Raw genomic sequence first — 25,697 nt, forward strand, 5'->3', positions numbered from 1 at the left:
GAACCTTTCCATTATCTACCTCCAGTAACCTCAGATTCTCATTATTAATGGAACAAAAGCTGGCATATGCAGTGGCTGGTTCTGAGCTAAGGTCCTAGAGCAGATGACTGCTGGAGCTAACGGCTTGGCTTTTCTTTTGTTCATGTGGGTCTTTCATTTTGTTTTTCAGAAAAATTCAAGGAATTTCATATCCTTGTGATGTTTGGTCTGCCATACTTGATTGAAATTGGCCACAAGTTGAAAGTTACTGGGAGAAAGATAGCATGGCAGAATAGTATTGTACATGGAAATAGGGCTAAAGCCTCTGCAGCTGGAAGACCCAAGAATTGTTTGTATTCTGTACTACTGCTAACTATATAGGCTTGTGACAGACTAATCACCACACTGTTATGATACTGGTTTTTGTTAGTAGCTTTTCAGGAGGATAAGAATTGATTAATCTTAGTTAAACTGTTCTTTTTGTTCCTGAGGTCCCCCTCATCACAGATAATGCTTTGTGATGGTATGGAAAGTAGAGCTGGGTTTTCTCTTCAGCCTTTCGTGGTAGAAACTGAACTTCCAAGGGGTAGAGTGGAAGTGCTTTTACTGGTCTACTTCAACTTACCTGACTCTGCTATTTGAACCTTGTACATCTGTCTTTTGCACAGAGTTAGAATTTTTGGCAGACACTTGATTCTAGGTAGCATAACAGCCACTGCTTCTGGAAAAAAGTAGTTTTCCCAAGAGGCAGAGTACTGCATTAAGATACTCCTCTTCTAACAAACTTGTAAAAGTTTGTAAAAACTGTAAAGGTCTAGTAAAATAAGGTCCACAAATGCATTTTAATACATCAGCTGCTGTAGACTCCTTGGCAGCTACCAAATTGGCAAAAAATGGGTGTTTTATATATTGTTAGAGATGATACTCTAGAGAGAGCAACTCTGACTAGCTGATCAGTTCCACTGCTGTCAAGCATGCTGTCACGCACAAGTCATCATCATAAAACAATTTTGTTGTTGTATGTCTTTAAATCCAGTATATAGTAATTTACTGGTGTGGACATTCCAAAATACTGTATGTGTATCACTACAGCTGTGCAATGAAAGCAATAGGGAAACAGGAAATCAATAACAAATTCTCACATTCCTTTGATTGTGAAGAACCTTTAATTACTTTTAAGGTAATGCCAGTTGCACAATTGTTACATCAGGTATTTTTCAGGCCTGCATTAAATTGTTTTGGTCTTACCTATGTGAGTACTTTATATGGTATCTCAGAATCACAGAATGGTTGAGATTGGAAGGGATCTCCAGATATCTGGTCCAACACCCGTGCTCAAGCAGGGCCACCTAGAGCTGGTTGCCCAGGACCATGTCCTGACAGCTTTTGAATATCTCCAAGAAGGGAAATTCCATGGCTTCTCTGGGCAAGCTGTGCCAGTGCTCAGTTATCCTTACAGTTAAAAAATAATAATTCTTGTTTCCTGATGTTCAGAAGGAACCTCCTGTGTTTCAGTCTGTGCCCATTGCCTCTCATCACTGGGCACCACTGAAAAGAGCCTGGGTCTGTCTTTACACTCTCCCTCCAGGTATTTATAGACATTAACAGGATCCCCCCTGAGCCTTGTCTTCTCCAGGCTGAGCAGTCCCAGCTCCCTTCTACTTCCCTCATGAGATGCTGTAGTCCGTCATCTTCGTGGCCCTTTGTTGGACTCTCTCCAGTATGCCCCTATCTCTCTTGTACTGGGGAGCCCAGAACTAGGCACAGGACTCCAGAGGTGACCTCACCAGTGCTGAGCAGAGGGGAAGGAGCACTTCCCTCAGCCTGCTGGCAATACTTTGCCTCATGCAGCCCAGGATACCAGTAGCCTTCTCTGCTGCAAGGGCATGTTGCTGGTTCATGCTCAACCTGGTGATTCCCAGGTTCTTTCCTGCCAAGCTCCCTTCCTGCTGGGTGGCCCCCAGCATATACTGGTGTGTTCCTTGTCAGGTGCAGGATTTTGCACTGTTTCTTGTTGAACTTTGAGGTTCTTCTCAGCCCAGCTTCTCCAGCTTGTCAAGGTCACTCTGGACGTCACCCATTGCATAGATCAATTTCTTCAATTTCACTTATGAAACTCCTTAAAAATGGTATATTTACTCAGGCATAAATTACTTGTTGCAAATGTGTATATCTTTCATAATTGTAACAAAAAGAGCAATCCCACTTGTATTAAAATTCGTAGTTCAGAGTTTTCAGGGTTCTTCATTTGTAATTACTTTAACAACAATGGTATGACTGAAATGTGGGAATAAAACAGGAAAATCTACTTTTCTTTTGAGGCTTTGTAGCAATTTCTGTAGCAATATAACTGCCTCAGATGTGCTGGTTTTTAATAATTTTGACCATTTTACTGGCATAAACTATGCAATGCAAGTGCAGGCTAAGTCATCATTCATATAGCTTGATTTTCTGTTGGAAGGAGCTCTGAGTAAACTAGTAAAGGTTTATTCCAGAGTCTACCTTCTCAAACAAAGTCCACTAGTCAAAGAAAAGAGTTATTTTGAAAATAATGAATTCTTAAGCATTTCTCTATAGAAAGAGAGCATTGTACTTGCAAATATGTTTTACTTGTTTAAAAGGTCTACTTCTGTAGATCTGAAAATGCAAGTATTAGTAGAACATTTGCGTCTTAATACAAAATCCCAAACTCACTGCAAGTAAATAAAATAAAGGTGATTCAAGTAGTATCTATTTACTCTGGATAGTTAGGAATAACTGTTCTACAAACAACTTAATTGTCTGGGCCCCAGCCTGTTCTGGAACTTCAGATATTTGAAAATCAAACCAGAGGAAAAATGTCAATTTGGAATTCAGTTGCACAAGTGATGTCACTTTTTATCTCTTTATAAAACCAACTGCTGCAGAATAATAAGGCTGAAGGAGTCGTATTTGTCACACATTCTGGAATTTTCTGTTACGTTTAGAAAACAAGCGTTATAAAACCTACCTGTCTGGGAACTAAAATGCTTTGAAAATCTATTGCTATAGAGAATGATAAATGACTAGAGTTAAGTTTTGCACATACGGCCAGATAAAAGTTTATCTTCAGGGCATGAGTAGCTGCCAACAATCTGTCCAAACTACTTTAATCTGTTTCTATACTTCAGTTCCTATTCTGTTTTTATCATTTGATTTAACTCGGGCTAGAAATGTTTTGGTATCTACTCTAAGCCACTGAGTAATACTGATTCTATGTGATCAGCTACTTGTTTAAGATATAGTCAGTATGAGTGTTATGTGGTGGAAGGAAGAGGTCTTGGCAGGCATTAAGCTCCTAATAGTATTGCCCTCTCTTTGTTATTGATGTAAAATCATGCAGTAAAATGTTATTAGAAGACATGGTCATATATTTCATTCTCTAATTATTTTGTGTGCATACTTGGGTGACTAGCACAATGCATGTGTTTCATTAGATTTGTAGCAAAATAAGCAGTAACAAAGAAATATTTTACTATTTATTTTTCATACTAAAAAAAATCCTAGACTAGCAAGAGTTAAACAAGTTGATCTGTAAGGAGGCTGTGTATTGTGTTAGGCATAAATGTGCTGGTTCTTCTTCTCCAGTTATAATGCATTTCTCCAGAATTTCTGGGCATTTAGTGGCTCAGCTGCAGTAGAAATCTGAACATCTTGAAATCCCAAACAATTCCCCCAATTTTGGTAAACGGCTTAGAAAAGATGAAGGTGAGAATCCTTAAAGCAGATCTCGGAGGCAAGACAAGCTAGGAAAACAAACTATATGCATATTTATAACTGATAGACCATGGATATGATGTTGAAGTCTTTGAAAATAAAGGACTAATTGCTCTTGCAGAAGTTAGGTTCAAGAATTCCTTGTGTAGAAGCAATTTATAATATGTTTCCCATAAAGTATCTGTTCATAAGATCGATGCCATGCATTATGTTTTTTTAAAGATACTGTCACCTTTTTCTTTTCTTAGATTGTTTAATTAATTTTTTTTTCTTTTCTTACCTGAAGGCTTTTCTAGGCAAGCTGTTAACATTAACTTGATAATTCTTTTAAACAATTGGAAAATGTCTCTTGATGGTCCTCATCTTTATTATAAGGTTTAATGAGGAGTGATCTTGTAGTAATTTTAAAGTTGTCTCACTAAAAATTTAGAAATGATCCTCAAATTGATCTTAATGTATTCATAAGGAAAGGATGGTTTGCACATGTTACTCTCATTCTGACTTTTATATGGGGCTTTTGAGGTATGTGGCTGGCTGAGTTGGATTGGAAGCTTGTGTAGACTTGAGCTACCTTAGTCTAGCAGCTCTTTCCAGAGGTAGAAAACCAAATGTAGAGCAACCTGTCAGCAACCTGTCTTGTAAGGAGTACGCAGTTGAGGAGGGCACTGGGTTCTCCATACAAGTGCTATGGCCCATGTTGCCACGCTGTCATTGTTCTTGGTACATATGAAGGGTAAATGAAATTTAGCTCAAATATTTAACTTCTTCAGTTACAGTTCTGATTGCAGGTGTCCATGTAGCTTTTCACAGCTTTCCTCTGTCTGTGAAGTAAAAAGAAATTGGAAAAAGTAGAAATCCTCTGCTTTTTGCTGTAATGAAGTCCAGTGATAAATCTTTGCAGCTGGGTCTGTTGCTTCTTCCCAAGGCTCCTGTTTGGTAAAGGAGAATGTGCGTTCCCCTGCTAAATTTTTAACCAAAGATTTATCCTCTTGTTTTTCACATGCCTTTCCTAATCTGGTGGCTTTGTCAGCTCCTTTGACTTGTACTTTTCTATGTTTAAACTTTATGAGATACCAAGGCTTTGATTCCTCCTTCTTCTAATTTAGTTAATGGTGTGTCCCTCAAGTTGATTACTATTGCTGCTGCTAAAATCTTCCAGACTACATGTGCTTTTAGTGGGTTCTGGTATATTTGGCTATACGCTTTTCTCAACCACCTCTGTTTGCTTGTGAGCTCTGCTTTCATCAAGGGAGAAAACGGTTCTTAAGTCAGCTACAAGCACTCTTCTTTCAGGTGTATATGTACATTTATTTTCTTGTGTTATTGGTCTTTAGAAATATACGTGCATTAGCGAGGTTGATGGGGAGAACAAGTTCTGCTGTGCTGTCAAAACTCTGAGAGCCTCTTTAATCAGTATTAAAATATTTTGAATGTTCTGAACCTTTACATGTGGCATCAATGTTAATATGTGCTTTGCATTAGGATCAGAAAATTGATTGGATTGATTTTGATTTTTCTACTGAAATTTAAGACAAAAAAGAAGGAAAGCTAGTTAAAAAGTCCCAATTCCTGATTCCATTTCTGTTATGATAGGCAGCAATTTAATGATTGTTCTGTATAATATACCGCATATCTGACTGTACATTGTAAGAAGGATGCTATTGAATATTTAAGCAAGTATGCAAGAATAATTCTCATAATACATTTTAAATAAGAACCAACTTTCCAATTGTAAACCAGAATGTTTTCCTGTGAAGACCAAATGAGCACTGTATTAAGGACAGATAAATGGAAAATTCCAGCTGAACTCAGTACTTAGACCAGAATAATGATTCAAATAATTAAGATATCAAAATGGATGGTGTTTGTGGAATAGCTCTTGTGGAATGGTATCAGTGTTAGACAAGTTTCCTGTTTTAGTGGGGCCTTAAAATGGTTTGCAGTGGAGCCACTTTTGTGTTAAGACTCTCTTGTTGCAAAAAAGGTTCAGTTTCATCCCTTTTACATATCCAGATGTCCGGCATATTTTCTATCAAAGTAGTCTTTAAGCTCATTGAAATTAGCTTGCTGTAGTAGGTTACACTAAGTTGGATTTTTCTCCTACTGTGTTACAACTACTACTTCTGGAAAATATTTTCATCCTTGATTCATTTGAAGGAAGATGTACATCGACTGCTTGTTGGGAAGCATGCTTCTAATAGTAACATATGTAGTAGATACAACTAATACGTTGAAGATGTGAGCAAAATTGGTTTACAAATGAATGAGCAAGGCTGAAAATGTTCTCAAGATTCTTGGATTTTAATCAGGCGATGCATTTGGATCATTTGTGGGACAGATCACCATAGGTTATTGCAGTTCTAAATGTTAAAAACAACTAGAATAGCAGACTAAGTAAATGCACAAACAGGAGGTAGTGTTGGTGAAAAGTATTCTGTATAAAATGTAATGGTAAAGCTGACATCTGCCAAGTACACTAATGATTTTCATACCATTATAAGGTGGTATTCTGGCCTCCTTCACCTTATTGTGATCTGAAAAGTGAAATTTTTTTCAGTGTTCTAAGCATTCTGTATGACAGAGTTTTTGATTTAGTCTTTAAACTGAAGATGTAAGTAATTCACATTATCTTTTTTCTTTATCACTAGGTTTCTCCAAAAAGATTACTAGTATACATCAGAAGAATAATGTAGCAAAGTGGTGCATCAAATCCTATTAAATGGAAAAGATAAATTAATGTTTTTGAGTATCCTTCTGTATATCTCAAAAATTTAAATCAGTAAGTTAGAATTTACTTGGAACACTGTTTGCTCTACGTAAGAGAATTCCATAATGTTTTTAATAAAAATAGAGATAAAAATTCCTAAAGCGTACTGAATCAATATAGCAATTCAAAAAAGACTCAGTGTGATCAAGCTTGGATTAAAAGCATCTGTGTGCTTGTCAATAACGAACTGTGATGAGTTTGGGGGTATCATATTGACTGTGTATTAATACATGGTATCCTATAAGACCATCAGCTGATTGTTTAGAATGTAAATGAATCTGTTGATGGATCCAGTGACTGATGGCTTAAATTCCAATTAATCAATTGCTTCATTGGTTTCTTAATTCAGATCAAATATCTCAAGTACACACAGTTCTTTCATGGTCTTAAGAGAAATTAATGCTTTAAAACTAATTTCTTGTATAAATGTCACTACATTTTTTGATTGCATCCTATGTGATGGCATTATAGCTTAAATGTTTTTTGGACGTTTCAGGTGTCTTGGGGTTTTTTCCTCCTTAGAAGCTATCATAGTTGAAAGCTTCTTGTTATAGCAGTAAATGAAACTCTGTACTCCAACATGTCATCTTGGTGCTGCTATTCATCTTGTCATCAGTTTAAAATTTTCATGCACATAGTCACTTAAGTAATATAAATGATTTAAAGATTAAGTTGTTCGTAAATGATCTGGTGTTAGGTGTGTGAAGTCAAAGTCCATTTTTCTTTTGTTGGGTATATTCTAGTAACCCATCTCTTTCAATGCTTTTGACTTAAAGCAGGAGGGCTGGTAATATTACCAGACAATATATAGCTGTTTATGACACCACAGCTCCATGTGCCCCATTTCCCAGTGACCCATCAATTAATTCATCAACACTTGATGCAGGCTCTTTACTGTGACACTTATACCAGTTGATCTTAATTTGATTGCCGTTAAAACCTTCCTTTCCTGACAACTGTTGTCAATTATACAAAATAAAATCAAGTATTCATAAGTAGGCTGTAATAGGATATAGGCAGACAGATTTAATAATTCAGTTTTGCTGAGTCTTGAAAGGCATTAGTTGTAGCTGTTGTTCTCATTTGTAAAAAATTCATTGGATACAGCTCTTGAGAGAGAAGGCAGACATAATTTTATTTATTTAGATTTGACTCGGAAGAACAGAGACATGTAATGGTGGTTTAGCATTTTCTCTGTTTAAGAATAACTGACATGAATTCTTATCAGTTACATATTATAGAAAGTAAATGTAATTCAATTTTATGAATTTTTTTAGACTAAGTGCACACACTCTATGGTGGTTTTTTGATGATATATCTGTAATGGAGTGAGGAATTCAACCCTGCATTTATGCAGACAAAACAATACCTTTTCAAGACTGGGTTGGTTGGCCTTTAATATGCTTGTAAAAATATGCATATTCCTGTATATCTGCTATATACAACTAAATCATAGTCTCCTCCCTCTGATGCATCTTCAGTACAGTATAACATTAAAATGTGTGCTATGGCATATTTGAATTATACCTATAAGTTCTCTCTAGTGCTTACTGGCAAGTCTCTTTTTTTAAGCTTGCTGATATCTGGCAAAAAATATACAAGCAGAAATCCTTTAATTTCAGTGTTCTCCAAGAGAAAGTTAAATAAGGTTTTCAGAACTTCTGTGTTGTTGATTGGCTTCTTATATACTATTCTTTGCTGTGTATACTGACGTTTGTAACAAATACCATGTGTGGGTTGACTGTTAAGGCTCTGTGGAAGGAATTTGAATGTACTTGTGAAATCTAAAAATGGAAATCTTTTTAAAAATAATTTCACTTGTAAAATGCTGATTAAATAGGTGTAGTTGAAGACAAGATCTGCTGTAAGTGATTGCTCAAAGCAAGAGCAGAAAAAGTGAAGGACAGAAGTGTGGAAGTATTTTTATAATGATGCATCATTCACTTTGTCATTTTTTAATGCTAGTCAGAATAAGTTATATTCCTTAGGGTTTTTTTCCCCTGAATTTAGAATCCTCTCTTCCATCTCATCTCATCTCATGACTTAAAGCTTCTTTCTCAGATCCTTCTTCCAGGCCAGGACCTGGGAGTGAGGAAATCAAAATTAAGTTCTGGATACGGGACAAGTAGGATAGTTTAGTTTCTTATGGCAAGAAAACCATCTTAATTTCTTATCTTGCTATTAGTCGGGAAACCTGACTGGTCCTGGAAAGCAAGTGCTTTAAGTATTAGCATACTTCCCCACCTCTCTTTGTAAAAACAAAGCCACTAGACTTCAGGATCAAGAAGGAAGCAAGGAGGAAGCTCTGTCTTTTCATGATGCCACTCTACCTAAATTTTTCCTTGCCTTTTTCAGAATCTGATTTGCAGGAAATTTCTACGAGTTGATGCATTCATTTTGAGGTATTTGGGTTCAATTACCCCGTCTTAGATTATTCAAGAGTATTATTGCCTAACAAAGCACACGAGGCCATACTTGTATTACTGGTAGGATATTTTGCTTCTGTCTGATTATTTTAGGACACTATTAGGCTACTAAGAAAAGTTCTGTTGCAGTCTTCTACTAAAGAGCCTTTGCCTAAAACACCTCTGAAAGAGCAATGTATGTAATACACAGGAAAGTATGTAATGCTACAGATGACACAGTTTTGTTTCTGCAGCAGACTAAACCACCTTCTCTAGGGTAGTTGAGATTTTCTTTCCACAGTTATTGCAAATATCAATTCTTGATGTAATTCAGATAATTTGGATTTTTTTGTTTGCCTTTTTCTTCATTATAGCCTTCCATGAAAATCAGGTGATGCAATTTTATATACAATAAATTATTTTCCTTTTGCAAAGCAGATTGCGCTTAGTCTGTCAATAGTGCTATTCTGGGTTTCTTGTGTAAACTACACATTCACTACTTGGTAAACAGGCTGAATAGTAGCTAATTGTTTTAAGGAGAAATTACCCATCTTTCTCCTTATCAGAAACAACAACATTTCCAAATGAAATAGGAATAAATAATTAACACACAACAATTTTTCTATTCCAAGTGACTTATTTTGAAAACCTGTAAGCTAGAATACATTTAAGAAAATACGTAACATCCCAAGTAATAGCTTGTTTTCAGAAGCATGTATTAAAAACTGTAATTAATACCCAGAAGTGTGTATATAAAAATAAAACTTAAGTGCTTGGTGATAGCACAAGTTTATGTACATTACTGTAACTTAAGGAAATTTAAAGATACCAACACCCAAAGAAATTAATGCATAAAATATCAATAGTAAGTTTGGTAGTATAAAAAATACAAGATTTGGCTATCTGATGATGATGTATAGTGTTAATTAATAGAAAGCTTATGATTGTTTTACTTCATTAAGAATCTTCCCTTTCTGGTTGGGGGGTGGGTGTGTGTGTGATGTTCCCCCCCCCCCCCCTGTTTTTTTAAAGTTTAAGGCTAAAATATGACCAGCATTTTCCAAGCATAACCTATATTTACTTTGAAATTTTTTGTTCAGGGCCATTTTTTTCACGATTTCTAGAGGTAGGCAGGCCCACAAAAGAGGTCACAGATGCACATATAAGTGTAAGTCATTCCCAGAAGCATTTGACATATACATGTCCTGTATGGATGTTCTGAATAAAGAAAGCCTTAAGTCCAGCACACACTGAGTAAGTAGGATCCTCCCTGCTTACTCTGTACTTTTGTTTGACAAATCTAGGTCAGGCATATCATGGCTCTAAATTAGTGCCTTCACAGATGAGCTTTTGTATCTCTGTTTCAAAACACTGTTAAAGCTACTGAAATAAACATTATTTTTGTTCAACATTCTGTTAACCCACAAAATAGCCTTTAAAAAAAGATGAGTTTTATCTGTAGTATCTCAAATAACCATCTGTTAATGATTAGCAACATATCCTATATTGTAAATTTACATAATTACTTCAGTTTCTTAAAATTGTTTTCATCCTTTGTATTGCAAGTGCTGCTTTTCCACAGAAAAGCAATCTTAGAGTAAATTCTGGACAGGCCTCAAGTAGTTGAGCTTTTACTAAAACACAAAAAGTGGAATTGTAGTCCTAGGACTCCCCTAAGCATACAAGTCTCAGATTTCAAATTAAACGGTTTTAAAAATCTGTTTAATTGTACTTGGGCAGCACCTTGCATGGACATGCTCTAAATTGATTTATGTCTGTCTTCAACTGATTAGGCTAAATGAATATTACATGCCTGTAAATTAGTTTAAATGTGCTTATGTGAAGTTTGCACCACTTTTGATAAATGATTAAACTCTTTAAACCCAGTGTAATTTCCTTAAATCAACCTTTAAATTCTAATTCAGATCACTCCAAAATTTTCACTATAAAGACAGAAATAAGTCAGACATGTTCACAATGTTCAACTTTGTCCACTAGACTTGAATGACTAGTGCCCTCACTCTATAAAGTTATATTTTATTCATTCTCCTTTGTATATAGCCTTATGAAAATTTCTTAAGTTCAGTGTGGAATATATCTTTTTTTTTTTGTGGACAGCTATGCTTTGGTAAATATTTAAAATACTTCTGACTCTTCCTTTAAGCAGTACAGAACAACAAATTTTGATTCTTTGTGTGTTGTAAAGTAATTGTCAGGTTCAAGAGTTATCACTGAATTCAGAGGGAATAGCAATTCCTGATGTGATGTATGGATTTTTTTTTTTCCTGGCAAGTCATATTGAGGTTAGAAATGTAAGAGATTTTTAACACTGACCTAAAGTATATAACACAATTTTATACTACATTTGGTTGTTGGGGTTTTTTTTTTAAATTTTGTGATTGGGGAGGAGAAGACAATGCTTCCAAGCATTTCAAAATGGAGCAGTTACAATAGCTATTTTTTCACAAGACTTTAATTTTTAGAAGTTTTATGTACTGCTGACTCAAACACTTTCCAAAGGTAAAGTACATGTGACTTCCATGCAATACACGGTGAGATATATTTATTTTTTTACAGGTCCAATGGCTTGGTAGGGGTGAAGAGTTGTTTTTATACATTGTTTCTAATGACGTGTTTCATCTCCCATGTTTCTAGCTTAGTTAAACCAGGCTTAAAATCAGGATCTCATAATATAATTAAAATTACTTAGTCAAACCTGCCACAGTATTTGAGGTAAAGAGGAGGATTGTATTGTTTCAGTTTTGCTGTTGTGATCACTATTGAAAGCTGACTTGGCAGAAAGCAGTCCCTTTTTCTAGATAAAAGGGAAACAGGCTATGAGATAAGTTATTGATGAAATTAACTGCTGAAGTGGAGAGGAAATGCAGCTGGCCAATACATGTCATAGTGTGAGCTCTATTAAATGAATATATGTGCAGTCAACCATTCACAGGAGCAACACTGGTCTTGAACTGCATTGATCTATAGTATAATTCTAAATGAAATTGATGGAAGAGAGCAACATTGACAAGAAGGGTAAAGAGAACCATGAAATGTCTTGTACAGGAAAAGTATGATGGAAAGCAGGCTCATCTATGCCATGGATAGGAAGTGCGGTGAAACCGTGGTATTTCTAGATGTTTCTAGGTACCTCACCCTTAATTATTATGTAGTTCATATCACTGGACTCTTCAAAAAGTGCTTTATAGTATTTTATTTTTAGAAGAGAATCCGTAAGGAATCCTGTCAAGAATATAAAATCAGCTTTTCGAGAACTTTAGTTACAGCTTTGCAGCTTGCAGCTCTAAGCTTTGGGTGAAATTTAGTTGTGATAATGTGTTCTGAGAGCTGTTTAAATTAACATTTAAAGATTTGTTTACTTGCTATGCACTTAATATAAATACAGCTGGTACATGAAGGCTTGTAAGCTTCTTTCAAGACTTGTGCAAAAATGCTGCCTTCTAGTCAGATACAATTTCAGGTGGCTTCTCAAGTATGACCTTTCAGACCGTTCTCATTGAACTGCTTAATTTACAGCTTTTGATGAATAAAACATTGGGTTCTGTTAGATTTTACTTACATCAGGGTCCATGTGTCCTATAAAGGAATCTCTCTCTTAATTTTGTGTTCACTGGTAGGTACCTTTTCTTGATGTATTGCTTATTAGATTCAAAGCTTTAGCACAGTGTCTTCTTGTCTGTTGTATGTTGTGGTTTAAACCCAGCTGGCAGCCGAACACCACACAGCCGCTCGCTCACCCTACCCAGGTGATGGGGGATAAATCGGAGGGGTAAAGAGAGACTCATAGGTTGAGATAAAAAACAGTTTAATAGTTGTAATAAAATAAAACGATAACAGTAATAGGAAGTACAAATGGGTAATGCACATAGCAATTGCTCACCACCTTCTGACTGATACCTAGCCCATTCCTAGCTAGCGATCCCAAAATACCAAGATCCTGCTGTCGCAGTCCCAGAAGCGAGAGAGAGTGCTCCCTCCTTCCCAGCCACCCCTCCTTTATATACTGAGCATGACATTATATGATATGGAATATTTCATTGGCTGATTTTGGTCTGGTGGTCTGACCATGATCCCTGCCAGCTTGTTGTACACCTGCACACAGGCAGGACCTGGAGAGCTGAAAAGCCCTTGATCTCTTAGCAACAACTGAAAACATCAGTGCTTTATCAGCATTCTTCTCATACCAAATCCCATACTCAATCCAAAACTCAGTACTAGTCTAGCTACCAAGAGGAAAAATTAACTCTATCCCAGCCAAAACCAGGACAGTGTAAGAAGACTCAAACCTGGATAAAGTCCTTTGTCGGTGTTTCTTTCAGTTTAATTGCTACCATATCACTTCTAGTGATGAAACTATGTTAGTTTTTATTGGATTGATTGAAATATAGGAGAAATTATGGGTATATATGCATATAAGTCTATACGCATTGTTTAAAATTTACAAATAACTAGAAAATTCTATTTTTATTTCACACTCATAGCACACAGTAACAATAGTGTATACAGTTGTTAGGCTGTAGCGTAATGGAAGTTGTAATTACTACTTCAGAAATATTTAAGGTTTCTTTAGTGTACTGCAATTGTGAAGAGTATTGCTAAAACTTTACCACCTTTTTTAAAGTCTTCAAACTAGATGGAAATTGTAGCTAATTGTATATGTTTTTAATAGATTTGCAATGTTTGTGTGCAGTCTTTTTTGAATCTTACATTAGTAATTTATGTAATAGTCTATGCTTGATGATACCCATCAAACTAGTTATTGGGGCAGGGAGAGGCTGTGCACTGGTCTCAGTTTTCTGTTTCTTGCATACTAGTCTTCTGTCTGTCAAGCATACTGATTCTCTTCAGTATGTATCAGTCTGTACCTTGAGCTTCCCTCATATCTTAAGTACTGTGCATGTGTTGACAGGTTTCAGTAGCCTTGGATGCTTGACAATTACAGATGATTCAAAATAATTTAAGTGTAATACATTGGGACCCATATTGTTTTAAATAGTATCCATGTGGAGGATTTATTTTAAAAAATAATTTTCAGAGAAGCTGGGAGACTACAAACAGTGGAAGTTTGTGATGTCATACCAGCAAAGAGACAAAAATCACAGGCATCAGTTCATTATTCTATTGTGTTGGAATTGTGCAAATGACAATTCTAAAAAGAAAAAAACCTAAACCTGTTTCAACTTCAGCCCGCAAAGTTGTATCTCTTCTGATAACGTTTGGAAACCTGTTTAGAAAATATTAAGAAACCTGTAAAATAGGATTTCTCTCCCTCATTCATAAATAGGATATTGCTAATTTTATCAGAAAAAATGTGCTATTGTGGTATCTGGAGCATTTCTGGAAGAAAGCACACAGACATTCCAAAATATGAATCCTTTTATAAGTAGGATATTTATTTAAAAATGGTTGTATGTTGCTTTATTTTCACTCTTCTAAATTTTTTTAACCCAAACTGAATTTTTGAGATCAAAATATCTGTTTGATGTCTCTTTATGACTCCCAGGTTCGTGTTTCATTCGAACTGACCAGCTCGATGGAGAAACAGACTGGAAACTGAAGGTTGCTGTCAGTTGCACACAAAGATTACCAGCGTTGGGGGTAAGCATTTTATCTGTTTGCTTTTAAGATATCTTCCATGTATGCATATCTGTCTCTTATCGAAAAGACTGTTACAATTATTGTAAGTATTGGAAAATACCTGTTACCACAGTCTTAGTTTTTGCAATAAATAGGAGATGGGTATCCAACTGAATGTGGAATGAGAAGTTGGTTATGCAAATACTCTTGATTTTACATTGTAAAGAAACTGACACAGTACTGGATTTTTATCTTTCAATGTATTGGTTCTCATTGTGGTTCTCACTGAGATCCATACTCTGCAGAAGCGTGTCACAGTTGTAGTGTTTTCAGCCAAGAGTTACACTGTAAGTGCAAGTCATTCTTGCCTCCGGAACTGGTGCTTTAATCACTAACTTGTAAGCTTGGGAAAGAGCAGTCTGCTCTTGAAGGTAAAGTGCTTTTTGTTATCAATATGCTTTCTGGTCTGACTAGGTGCAATGTGCAAGTTCATGCAAGAAGGGCTCTCTTAAGAGTTGCCTGAAATGTGTGTATTTTTTGAGTGTGTATATGTGTTGTGTCACGGGTAACTATTAAAATCATGAAAAAGGACACATGTATGTCTGTATATATGTATACATTCAAAATAGACATGTATCTACAAAAATGTATGCAGAATTGTATAAATGTCTCAATGAGAAGCTGAGTCGTGTCCCTTGTACTAGGGAAGCTTGGTATTTTACAGGAGAGTTGGCTTGGTATTAAGAGACTTCCTCTGAAAACATACTGAAATTACAAGCTTGTGGACATCTACCTGTACAGAATTTCTTGTGTTTTGACACTAAATCCTTTAGGTGTTTTATTAAGGGCAAACCTACCTTAAGAGGATTGTTTATATGCTATCTCGATAGAAAAAGTGTTAGATTATCTGCCAGATTTTAGCAGGACTTCTGCAGTTTTTCTTTCAGAATTACAGTTGCTGCCACAGTGAAAATAGCAAAAGGGGGAGATTTTTCCCTGTGTTCATAGTGCTCTGGCTACTGCCTTCACATGTGAAAGGAGAAGTCAAAAATAGCTAGGCTCGTATTTAGAGGACTGGGGACAAGAGATGGAACTGAAGGTTGGTTGTGCCAAGTCAGGCTCCAAGACCGGGAGTTCTGGTGCAAGAACAGACTTTAACAAGTGTTCTGTAACCTGAAGTTGCATTACCTGCAGTAATAATGCCTTTCCTGTAGGTTTTTACCATTTAATCATTGGCCTATCTTGTTTTCTCATTTAAAAAAAAAATGACAGATGCATGCATTTAACTAAAATCCAGTCAATTTTCTACCTTGCTTTGATTTTTTTTTTTTAATTAAATAGTGCTTTTCAGATAGTTACAACTGTGTCCAACAGCTATTATTTTTTTATTTCCTCTTTGTTTTGGAAGCATCACTGACTGCACTTGGCAAATACAACTCTGCACAGAGCACTGCCTCTTCGAGTTCTGTTTGGTTATAATTTCACTGTTCTGAGCTTGGAAATTTCAGTGATCTGAGCTTTGGTGTTCTGAGGCTGAAATCTGGAGTAAATTACAATGCAAAGGTTTCTCTACACTCTCCTTTGGAAAAGAAAATAAAAAAGTTTTATATATTTATTTAAAAAAAACCCCAACCCTCCCAAATCCATGTCTGAAGTTTTCCCTCCTTGCTGGGAAGAAATAGACCTGACAGAGCAGGGAATTGTTGTACTGTAACTTTTATATTACATTCTTTGTTAAAAAAAAAAAAAGTTATCAACAGACTTGACAAATAAATTGTTAAGCGTCTATGGAGATAGTATAAAATTATAGCTAAACCTGTGCATTTGATTTGAAAGAAGTAAATGTCTGTATTGTAGTTGTTCACAGTGGAAAATTAAATCAGAAATGGCTGAAGTTGGGGAGTCTGCATTTGAATGGTAGGACATGCAGCCTCAACATCCTGCAAAAGTGAAGGTTTTCTTCAGGTGGTGGTTGTTTTGGCCATGTGGGGGAGGGAAGGGCAAGATACCACCAAGAAATTATTCACGTGTCTTGGAAACAGTATACTTGTTTCCACTTACTGCTGTTAATCTACCTCTGACTGATCTGTGCTTCTTGCAAGATTTTTATATTCTCCTTCTTCTTGAGCTGTAGGTGACAACCTGAGTTGCATCATCAGGTGCAGTTAATCAAGGAGCTACGTACACTTAAACCTTCCCTGGCTACCAGCAGCAAATGGAAGTCACTAAGCAGTTGATGTGCCTCTGCTCCTTCTCACATCACGTGGTTATGGGGGTTAACCACACTAGCCAAGACTGCATTAAGCTGACATATCATCCTGAAGTAACTAACACTGGGTATAATACTTCCTGCCAACTAAACTAAACTATCTCACAATTTCCATATTGTATGGTTTGATCAAACCATTGACACTTGATGGTTCTTTAATGAGATCATTTTAAATGGCTGCTTCCCAGCTGGTCTTAGACTGTTTACAGTGGTCATGTCATGTATCTGCTTCACTCCTAAGCCCCATCTGTCTGTGAATATTTTGGGGAAATGGTAGCCTAATGCACCCAAATGTAAATCCTTTTTAGGGGATCCCACATCCTTCACAGAAGATAATGCTCAGTGCACATCCCTTTTCTATTCCTGTGGAAAGCACATTGGTATTTCTTTAATTTCTGCAAAGACACTTTTACCTTTACTGTGATGTCAATAATATGCAAGAGCATCAGCCATCTAAAGAAACTCCGTGGGTGGACAACTTCAGAAGATTAATATGAAGCTCTAAGCAAGTGTGAATTTCAACCTAACAAAAAAATAGCATTATGGAATTATTTGATTCTAAACCTAATTTTTTTAATTCTTTGTAGAGTTATAAGGTGTACCTGTATGTAGGCCCTACATGTATTTTTTTTTAAGTTAAATTAAAATGCAGTGGGCAGAATTATTTCTTTATAGTTACAGTAAAAATAATGGTTTTGGAAAATGAGTAAAAATAGATACACGCTTTAAAGATGTAGGGATAGTGTTTGGCACCCTTTGAAACTTTACACCCAACTTCTCTAAAAAGGGATGCCTAAAATATGTAGTTGAAGTTTTCTGATCAAACAGTATTCAAACTCTTGTGCACGCAGCAGAAAAAATTCGAAGCAACTTGGTTAAAAGTAAGGATCACTTGAGGAATCCATTTCAAGTAGACTTTTTCTCACCCTAGGTTTCTCCAGTTTTCCTCAGTTGTTGCAAACTTCTCTTAATAAAACTGAAAAATCAGGCAAGTTGCTTCCTAGATGCCAACTCGAAAATGTCTGTTGCTTTGTGAAATACCCCTCTGCTTTGTTTCTATTCCTATCTTGAAAAAACACTGTTTTACAGTGATTATCTCGCTAACCTGTACAGTGTGTAATAAGGCCATATGCTTTTTGATAGGCATAAAATTACTTTTCAGAGACTTGTTGGGGTTCAGAGCAGTCTGGCAAAGGTTAGAATCGGGCAGTGATCCTTCCTTCAGCTAGAAGAAGCTGCAGAGCCGCGATACTCGTCTCCTCTTTGCAGTATGAGCTGCACGAGGCGGGCAGTGCATCGCGTGTGCCCCCAGAATAACCGAGGTGGAGAAAAGGCGGCACTTCAGGGAACACCTATCGAAATGGTTTGCTTTAGCTTTTTTAAAATCAAGCCGTTAAAGAAAACTCGTTTTGCTTTAAGGAATTTTGGGACAGGAACCTTCCCAAATCCCAGCTCATTCACAGCCGATAAGCGCCGGCTTCTCTCCGTGCCCCGCGACGCTGCACGGGCTGGGCGGTCCTGCGGCGCGGGAAGGCGCGCGCGGGGGGCGGCCCTGCAGTGCCCCACTTCCGGGGTGCCCCCTGCTGGGCGGCCGCTGGCGCAGCGGCGGGAAGGCGGCACGCGGGGCCCCGCCCCCCGCCCTGTCCCGCCCTCAGGTGAGGGGGAGCCGTGTCCCAGGCGGTTCTGTGATAATTCACGAAACTAATTTCGGATTAGTTGAAAGACAGGGTGAAGAAAAGGGGTAGAGCGCGATATATTCAGTGCTTGTGAAGAATTACGGGGAGAGGTTAAGAGTTCTAGTAGTCTTGTCCGTTTCAAAAACCTGAAGCTCGTGGTTAAATTCAACGCTGCCTTTAAACTGCATTGCATGCTCATATTTGTATGGGTGGCTGCAAAAATGGGTTAGGTTTCCAGGGTTAACTTAATGCGTGTTTATGGTAAACCAGCAGTTGGCTGGAGGGGGTCAGTTCACAAAGAGAACCTCTTCAGGCAGAGGGGTGCAGAGCCCAATCTCTGGGGTCCAGTGTTTTGCCCTTGCTGTCTCTGGGTCAAAGTTCTGGGGTTTTGCTGCAACGGAACAGATAGTTTCAGCTAACTTTCTGTCTGAAGTAGCAGTTATTCATTGCAGTAGTGCTTTACGTGGCTTCGAGGGACTCTCCATGCATAAAGCAACACCTGTTAGAGTGGCTTCTCCATGTGCTTGCAGCATGTTTTCAAAGCTGAGGCTTACAGTTCATATTTTCATATTAAAATGTATCTTTAATAATTTAAGAGAATGCGTTCAAGATGAACATAAAATGGACTATAAACAATTTCATCATGTGTTGGACAGAATATACTCTCCGTAATTGTGACTCATTTTGATTTCTTTAGTTATCCGATGTAAAGGCGGTGAATATCTTGTGTTGGCATGGGCTGTCAGTTGTGTCAACAGAGCAGCACTGTAACCCTACCCACTATAGCACCCAGAATAAACAAACCTTCAGAGCTTTTCTTAAAGAACAGGTGACACCACCAAGATGATCAGTACAGATTTTGTTGTCTTTCTAAAGCACTTAATGTGATCAGAGAATTAAAATTTCAGGAAGTCATTTAATGATGGCTGAGCAGCAAATATTGTAACACCTAGATTAGGTTTCTTACAGTTTCATAGTTATAGGTGAGGCAGTTCAGGCAGTAGTATGCATTGAGGCATTCTTCTCTAGCTTATGTGATCAACTAAATTTATTAACAGCAGTGAGGTCACTTTAATTTTCAATAAATGGTGACTTGCTGATTTATATCAGAAGATCCATACAGCAGTAAACAATACCATTTACATTTAATTAGTTTTATTGAACCAAAGGCAATTTTATACGTAATGAACTACATGTTATGATTAAGAATGTATTTTAATGATCTTTAAGTAAGGTGAACAAATGTTGCCCTTGACCTAATAGAGGAGATTTTTCTATGTTATTGATAACTTTATGGTGAATTTTAAATTGTGAAATGCAAAAGAGAACATTTTCATTATTGTACCATCATCATTTCCTGACTTTCATTGTAGAAGGATGAAATGCATTGTTCTGAATTATTTTCAAATATGAGACAAAAGTTTTTTAAAAATTTCATCTACTGTTGTATAAAAGCAACTTAATTTTTATTGCTTGAGATTCAAGTCCTTCATATAGTTTCTTTAATCTAGAACTGTTACAATCCCCCTACTCAATTCTTACTTCTTGAGTAAGAAAATAACTGAGGTGATTTTTCCCCACTGTTTCCTAAAGGCAACGTAATTTTAGATGCAGAATGCTGTTTCCGTTGAACATATCAGTAGAACAATTTGGCTTCAGTGAACCCAGCAGTTCAATGCTTACAGTATGAAAAGAATTCTTTACTGAAGCTGAATTTCATGAAGATCAAGTCCCTCATTAGTTAAATCATTAATAAAAAGTAGTCTTTTTTAAAAAAAGCATAATTAAAGCCTTTGTTTAAGGTAATTTCCCTTCTCCCTGCTTTTATGTAGGGGGAAGCAATGACATAACCTAACCAGGTAAATTTTTCTTGCTCAGCTAGCAGAAGTTATGTTTACATGTAGTGTTGTGTACAAGTCCTGGTATCTCCTTGTTAAATTCACCATTGTGACTTCTTTCAAGACACTAAGATGAGAAATGCACAGCAGCTACTACTGGGAAAGCAGCACTAGGTGAAGGAACATCTTTGTACTCTTACAGTAATGATTATTGTTAAATGCAGTTTGTACATAATCTGTCTTCTATAACTATCATTATTTGGATTTCCTTTTCTTTCCCTTGGTTTATAAAACTTCAACTACTGTATTTTATTGGCCTGAGAATGATGTCCTTCCGGAGTACAGAGCATTGGGCTACTGAAAAAAGTCCTTATCCCTTTTCTTTACCCTAAGAATTAAGAAGTACTTCAGAAAGCCACTGAGAACGTGTAATATGCTTGAATGTCTTTTCTTTCTGCTACTCATGAATAAAAAGCCAATGAACTACCATCCCAGATTTCTCTCAGAGCATAGGTTTTTCTTAATTTTTTTAGTTTTAGGAAAAAACATGCACTTTTTGAATACTCTGCTGGTTCTAGTTTGTGGCATTCCAGAGTAATGCCATAAACGTGTAGGGAATGTGCAGATCTCAGTTTTTTTAGAAAGATAAGTGAATTCATTTCAGAGTTGAAATTCAAAAAAGAAAAAAAAAAGAAAACATGAAAGTCTAGGTGTCAAATCAGAAATACAAAAGGAGAGCTAAACATCAAAAAAACACCAAAAGAATGTGGTAGAAATGTTTACATTTACAATGTAACAAAGGAGAACATCACAGCAGCAGAAAACAGATTAGAAACCAGGAAAATACATTACTGTACAAATGCCAGTATACTTAAAGTGGATATTTCTGCTTCCTTTTATTCTAATGTTGCTTCCCACTAAGGCATTCTTTGAAAAGAGAGAAGTTCTTGGTTGACGCATTTCACTAGCAGTTCTTATTGTGTATATGAGTATGTGTGTGGTATTAGTTTTCTGCTGTGCTATCCACTACTGAGAGACTCTTTATTTTTCTTTGCATAATAAAGCACATAATAGCCTGGATTAGCTAAATTGTAGGTGATAACAGATTGGAAAGAAGTGAATGATGAAGATATAGGACACCACATGTGTATTGGTTTCATATGAATTATTTCTTGTGAACCTGATGAAAGTAGGTTGGAAGAACAAGGATGAAATGAATGAACTTCATGTGAAAGATTACAATAAATGGCTAATGGTTTAAGATAAAGATAATTTATGGGAGTTAATGTTCAGATTTGATTCATGTTTTCAAAAGCATATGAAATACAAAGTCTGTGTTTTTTCAAGGTATGAAGTAAAAGATTTCTTGTCTGCAGAATATAAATAGAAATATGAATTAATTATTTATAGAGCTACACATTTTTAAACTAAAGTCAAATGTGTTTGATAAATGTACGATAGATTTTAAAAAATTCATTTTGATCTGGAAAAGTGAAAAAATAATGATACTCAAAAAATCTGTAGCCGTTTTATCGGAGAAACAAAAGGATACAAATGTGTCATTTTAAGGTGTTAACAGGGATGGACAGTTGCACCTTTAATTTTTGTAATGTTCAAATTATGTGATATTCAAATATAGTTATTTTTTCTTATATTCAAAATTATGAACAAAAAATAACGGCATGCCTTTAAAATAGCTACATTTATGCCAAGGTGTGGTTATATGTCTATGAAAGGCTATAAAATTAATTCTGCTTTTGAAGATAGCACATTCTAGCTAGCATGAACAAGGTATTGTAGCCATGTAATCTGTTCCCCAGAGATAGTGCTGATTAGCCTTTTGCAAGAGTCATCCAGTAATAAAGGATGGTGATAACCCAAATAGTTAGGTGCTACATCCAGTGAGAAGGTAGACACTGTTGCACTTCATCAGAGGTTATGATTCTTAGATCGACTGAGTACCAAAGCACCTGCTCCTCTCCAAAGTAGAAATTGGATTGTGGATCCATGCATGAGTGGTCTACTTGTGTTGAAATTTCTTAGCTGCTGTTGGTCCTGACCATCTAAAAAGCTCCAAAAGGTTTGCTTTTATGGTGGGAAGTCAGCCCTTTTTTTATCAGCTTTTTAACAATTAGTCTGTGCTATTTTTCCTGTGGGGGGTAGATGTTTCAGAACAATTACGTGATGAAATAATTGTTTCAGAATTTTAAGGTGATCCTCCCTGGGCCTATAGGGACAGCTCTTTAAGATCTAACAATAATCAACTTTATTTTTTTTTTCCTTACCCTGTTTATACCATACCATCATCTATTTATAGAGCCTGCTACTGTAATATCTATCTCTTATTATTCTTAGTTTTAGGATAGTAATGTTCATGGTTTGTTTTAGGATAGGAATATTCATGGGTAGTTTGCTGTCATGAGTAGTATAGTACCATGTGTATTAGACCCTATTTTTTTCAGACTAGTTTAGTGTATCCCTCACTTTAGGCATTTGAATAATCCTGTTGATGTATCCAGGCTTCTTTGAAGCTGATGGGGTTTTCTTATGGAGATGTGCTTGAGCATTTAGGAGAACTTGAATCAATTCCATTTTTTCCTCTTGTGTTCAGTTGGATTTGTCCTTGCTGGGCAAGTTATTTTGTTTCCAGTTTTGTTCAAAACAACAAAAACCCACTTTATTTTTAGAAGAACAAATGTATGGAAGATATTTTAAGATTATACTATTATAAATTAAAATGGAGCTGTTAAGAGAAAATAAATTAGATAAAATTTCTAACTTGTAAATGTAAAACAGTTTAGTGTTTGAACTGTCAACACATTCAGAATATCATCTCGGATCTGGTTCCTTTATAGCAAGATGTACTGAAAAACAGCATGTTTCTTAGTTGGGTAAAAATTTCATGAACTTGACTTGGGGGTGGTGGTGGTCATAAACTGGAATCTTTACCACTAAAAGGTTCTTCAGTATAAAATATGTGATTAAAGTTTAAATAACAGCAAGTACATTAATCTGTTTTACAGGATCTCTTTTCAATCAATGCTTATGTTTATGCTCAGAAGCCACAGCTGGATATTCACAGTTTCGAGGGTACCTTCACGCGGGTAAGTAGTGTATGTAAATACAGTTCTACTTCTTTCTTCCATTTCTCAGTGTAAGTGAAACAATTTAGTGTTGAAGTTGTATCAGATCTTTCCTTAGTGTTACAGCAGTATTTTTTTTCCATGTTCCTGCCATGGCAGTACTTCATACAAAAGTTATCCTGATAAATATGTATTGCAGAAAGCTAATACAAAAAGAATATCTGAAAAAAGCAAAATCTGAGAATTGGATATTTGTCGATAGACATCGCTATAATCTTCTTGTATGAAGCCAGTTGTGTAGTAGTAGATATTGTTTGTCTGCAGGCATCTAATGTATTGTTCATATATGACAAAAAAGTGGCAAGTTAAATATATTCAGTAGCCTGAGACAATGCAACTGCTAGTTTATGTGCCATAAAAATGTGCTTTAACGGCATTTGTCTTCAAGGGAAAGCTACTATTTCCAAAGTTATCTCAAAAAGTAAAATAAAACTAAAAGCTACTTATGGGGGCTTTATTAAATCTTTTTATCAGATACAATTATATTCAAAACTGAATGTGATAATAGCAATGCAATAATTTCTGTGACTTTTTTTCTGTTATTTTCAAAGGGTGGTCTGCTAAAGTTAACCTTCAAAGCAGGCTGTCCTAATAAGTAATATTTTTTTTATTTGCTTTACAGATTGTGGCATTATATTAGCAGATATAGTGATTGTTTATTTTAGTCAAACTCAGTAGACTCATTCCTCTTGATTGTTTCTAAAATAATTCGAGAGAATTAACTACTGTGGAGGTAGAGAAGGGTTTTTTACCCAAGTGACTCAAATTGGTAATAGATTTTGTTCAGTAATTGGAATTCCAGTTCACAATTCTAAGTACACTGATGAATGAGATATTGCAGTTGTTGGGTCTCAAAGACCCATTTATACCAGTTACGTAGTTCATGCTGCCTACAAAGTAAATGTCACTTGCCCACACCTTCTAAAGCTGTAAGCAACAATGTTTACTTAACCTTGTATTGACCAATTTTCCAAATGAAACTTCTATTAACAGCTGTAAAATTCTTGTTATTCCTGTCCCAATGGCGAAGTGTATACTTTTCTAAATATTAATTGACTCCTCAGAGCTTTTTTAACAACTCTAGTACATGTAATTGAGACGTTGAGAAATCATCACTAAATATTTGCCCCCTGTTGTGGGTTCTGCTTGTACATGTATAAGAGCTGTATGATTCAAGCATCCCTGATATGTGTAAATACCTCTGATGCATCTTGTGCTTTTAGGTTTACGTAGGTATTGTTTTGACTGCTTCAGTAGGAAGGGCAGTTGAAACTGAACTTGTATGTGCATGCATCGGAGGACAGTGCCCTCAGATTTGGTTCACAGTGCATCACTTTGTAGATATTTTCAGGAGTGGTTTTTTTTTTAGTGGTGTACCTTCTGCATAGTGAAACATTTTAGGACACTTGTTTACTGATTTATCTTCCTACTTCTGCTGTGAGCCCTTTCTTCTTACACTAAATCAGTTTTTGCATCTAATTTCTATTTTATGTTAAAGTAAAAAAAATTACTGTGCTTAATGATGCTAATGCATACATTTTTCCCACTTAAGCATTGATGTTCAAAGAATTCTTGCAAGGGTAGGTTGACAGGGTAATAGCACATTGATTTTTCTTTTCTTTTTTTTCCCCCATTATGAAGACAGAGTACTAACAATGTAGAAGACAAACTTAGATAATTTCAAAAAGTGCATGACCATAAAACAAAACAGAAACTTAGGTGTATAGCTCTGGAGTTTTTATGAGGGAACAACTTCTCTTAAGCACTTCTATGAGAGAAATATATCTACAGCAAACCTGATAGCTGACAGAAGATACCTTTTGCAGTACACCTGCATAACCATGTCAGGAGGAGCTAAAGCTCTGCTGTACTCCATTGATGTCTGCCAGCTTTACATGAAGTCATTTTCCATTGTCCTCCATGGATTTGGGTGTGTTATATGCAGTCAGTGCATGAAAGTGAGAGTGTGTCCTTGCATGGGCATGCGGGAAGGATCATGTCTGGCCCTTAAATAATGGCATAAATTAATTCCTCTCCTCCTCTCCCCTCTTCTGGACATCTTACCAAGAAACAATAGATGAGCTAAATTAGTGTTCTGTGAAAATGCGTGAGTTTTATTTGTTCTCAGGGCATCATCCATGTCTTGGCTGAGCTTATTTTGAAATAGTGATGCACAGAACAGAGATTTACACAGATGTAACTACCAGAGTTTCTCTTCTGTCTGATGCTTCTGTGTAGTCTTGATAAATTAGGAATCTATTTCATCAATTCTGAAGAAACATGAGGA

At 36.2% G+C, this 25,697-nt stretch overlaps 1 protein-coding gene across 3 annotated transcripts in view; it reads left to right on the forward strand.

The window, feature by feature from the left end:
• The window catches only part of ATP9B (ATPase phospholipid transporting 9B (putative)), a 172,249-nt gene that overhangs the window by 55,111 nt on the left and 91,441 nt on the right, over nt 1-25,697 (forward strand). For all 3 annotated transcript variants that reach the window (XM_074829700.1, XM_074829710.1, XM_074829720.1), the window contains 2 exons: nt 14,411-14,505; nt 23,291-23,371. In XM_074829700.1, the coding sequence (XP_074685801.1) occupies nt 14,411-14,505; nt 23,291-23,371 (176 nt within the window). The remainder of the gene's footprint in view (nt 1-14,410; nt 14,506-23,290; nt 23,372-25,697) is intronic.

Source organism: Strix aluco, chromosome 1 (genome assembly GCF_031877795.1).
Source record: "Strix aluco isolate bStrAlu1 chromosome 1, bStrAlu1.hap1, whole genome shotgun sequence".
NCBI lineage: Eukaryota > Metazoa > Chordata > Aves > Strigiformes > Strigidae > Strix > Strix aluco.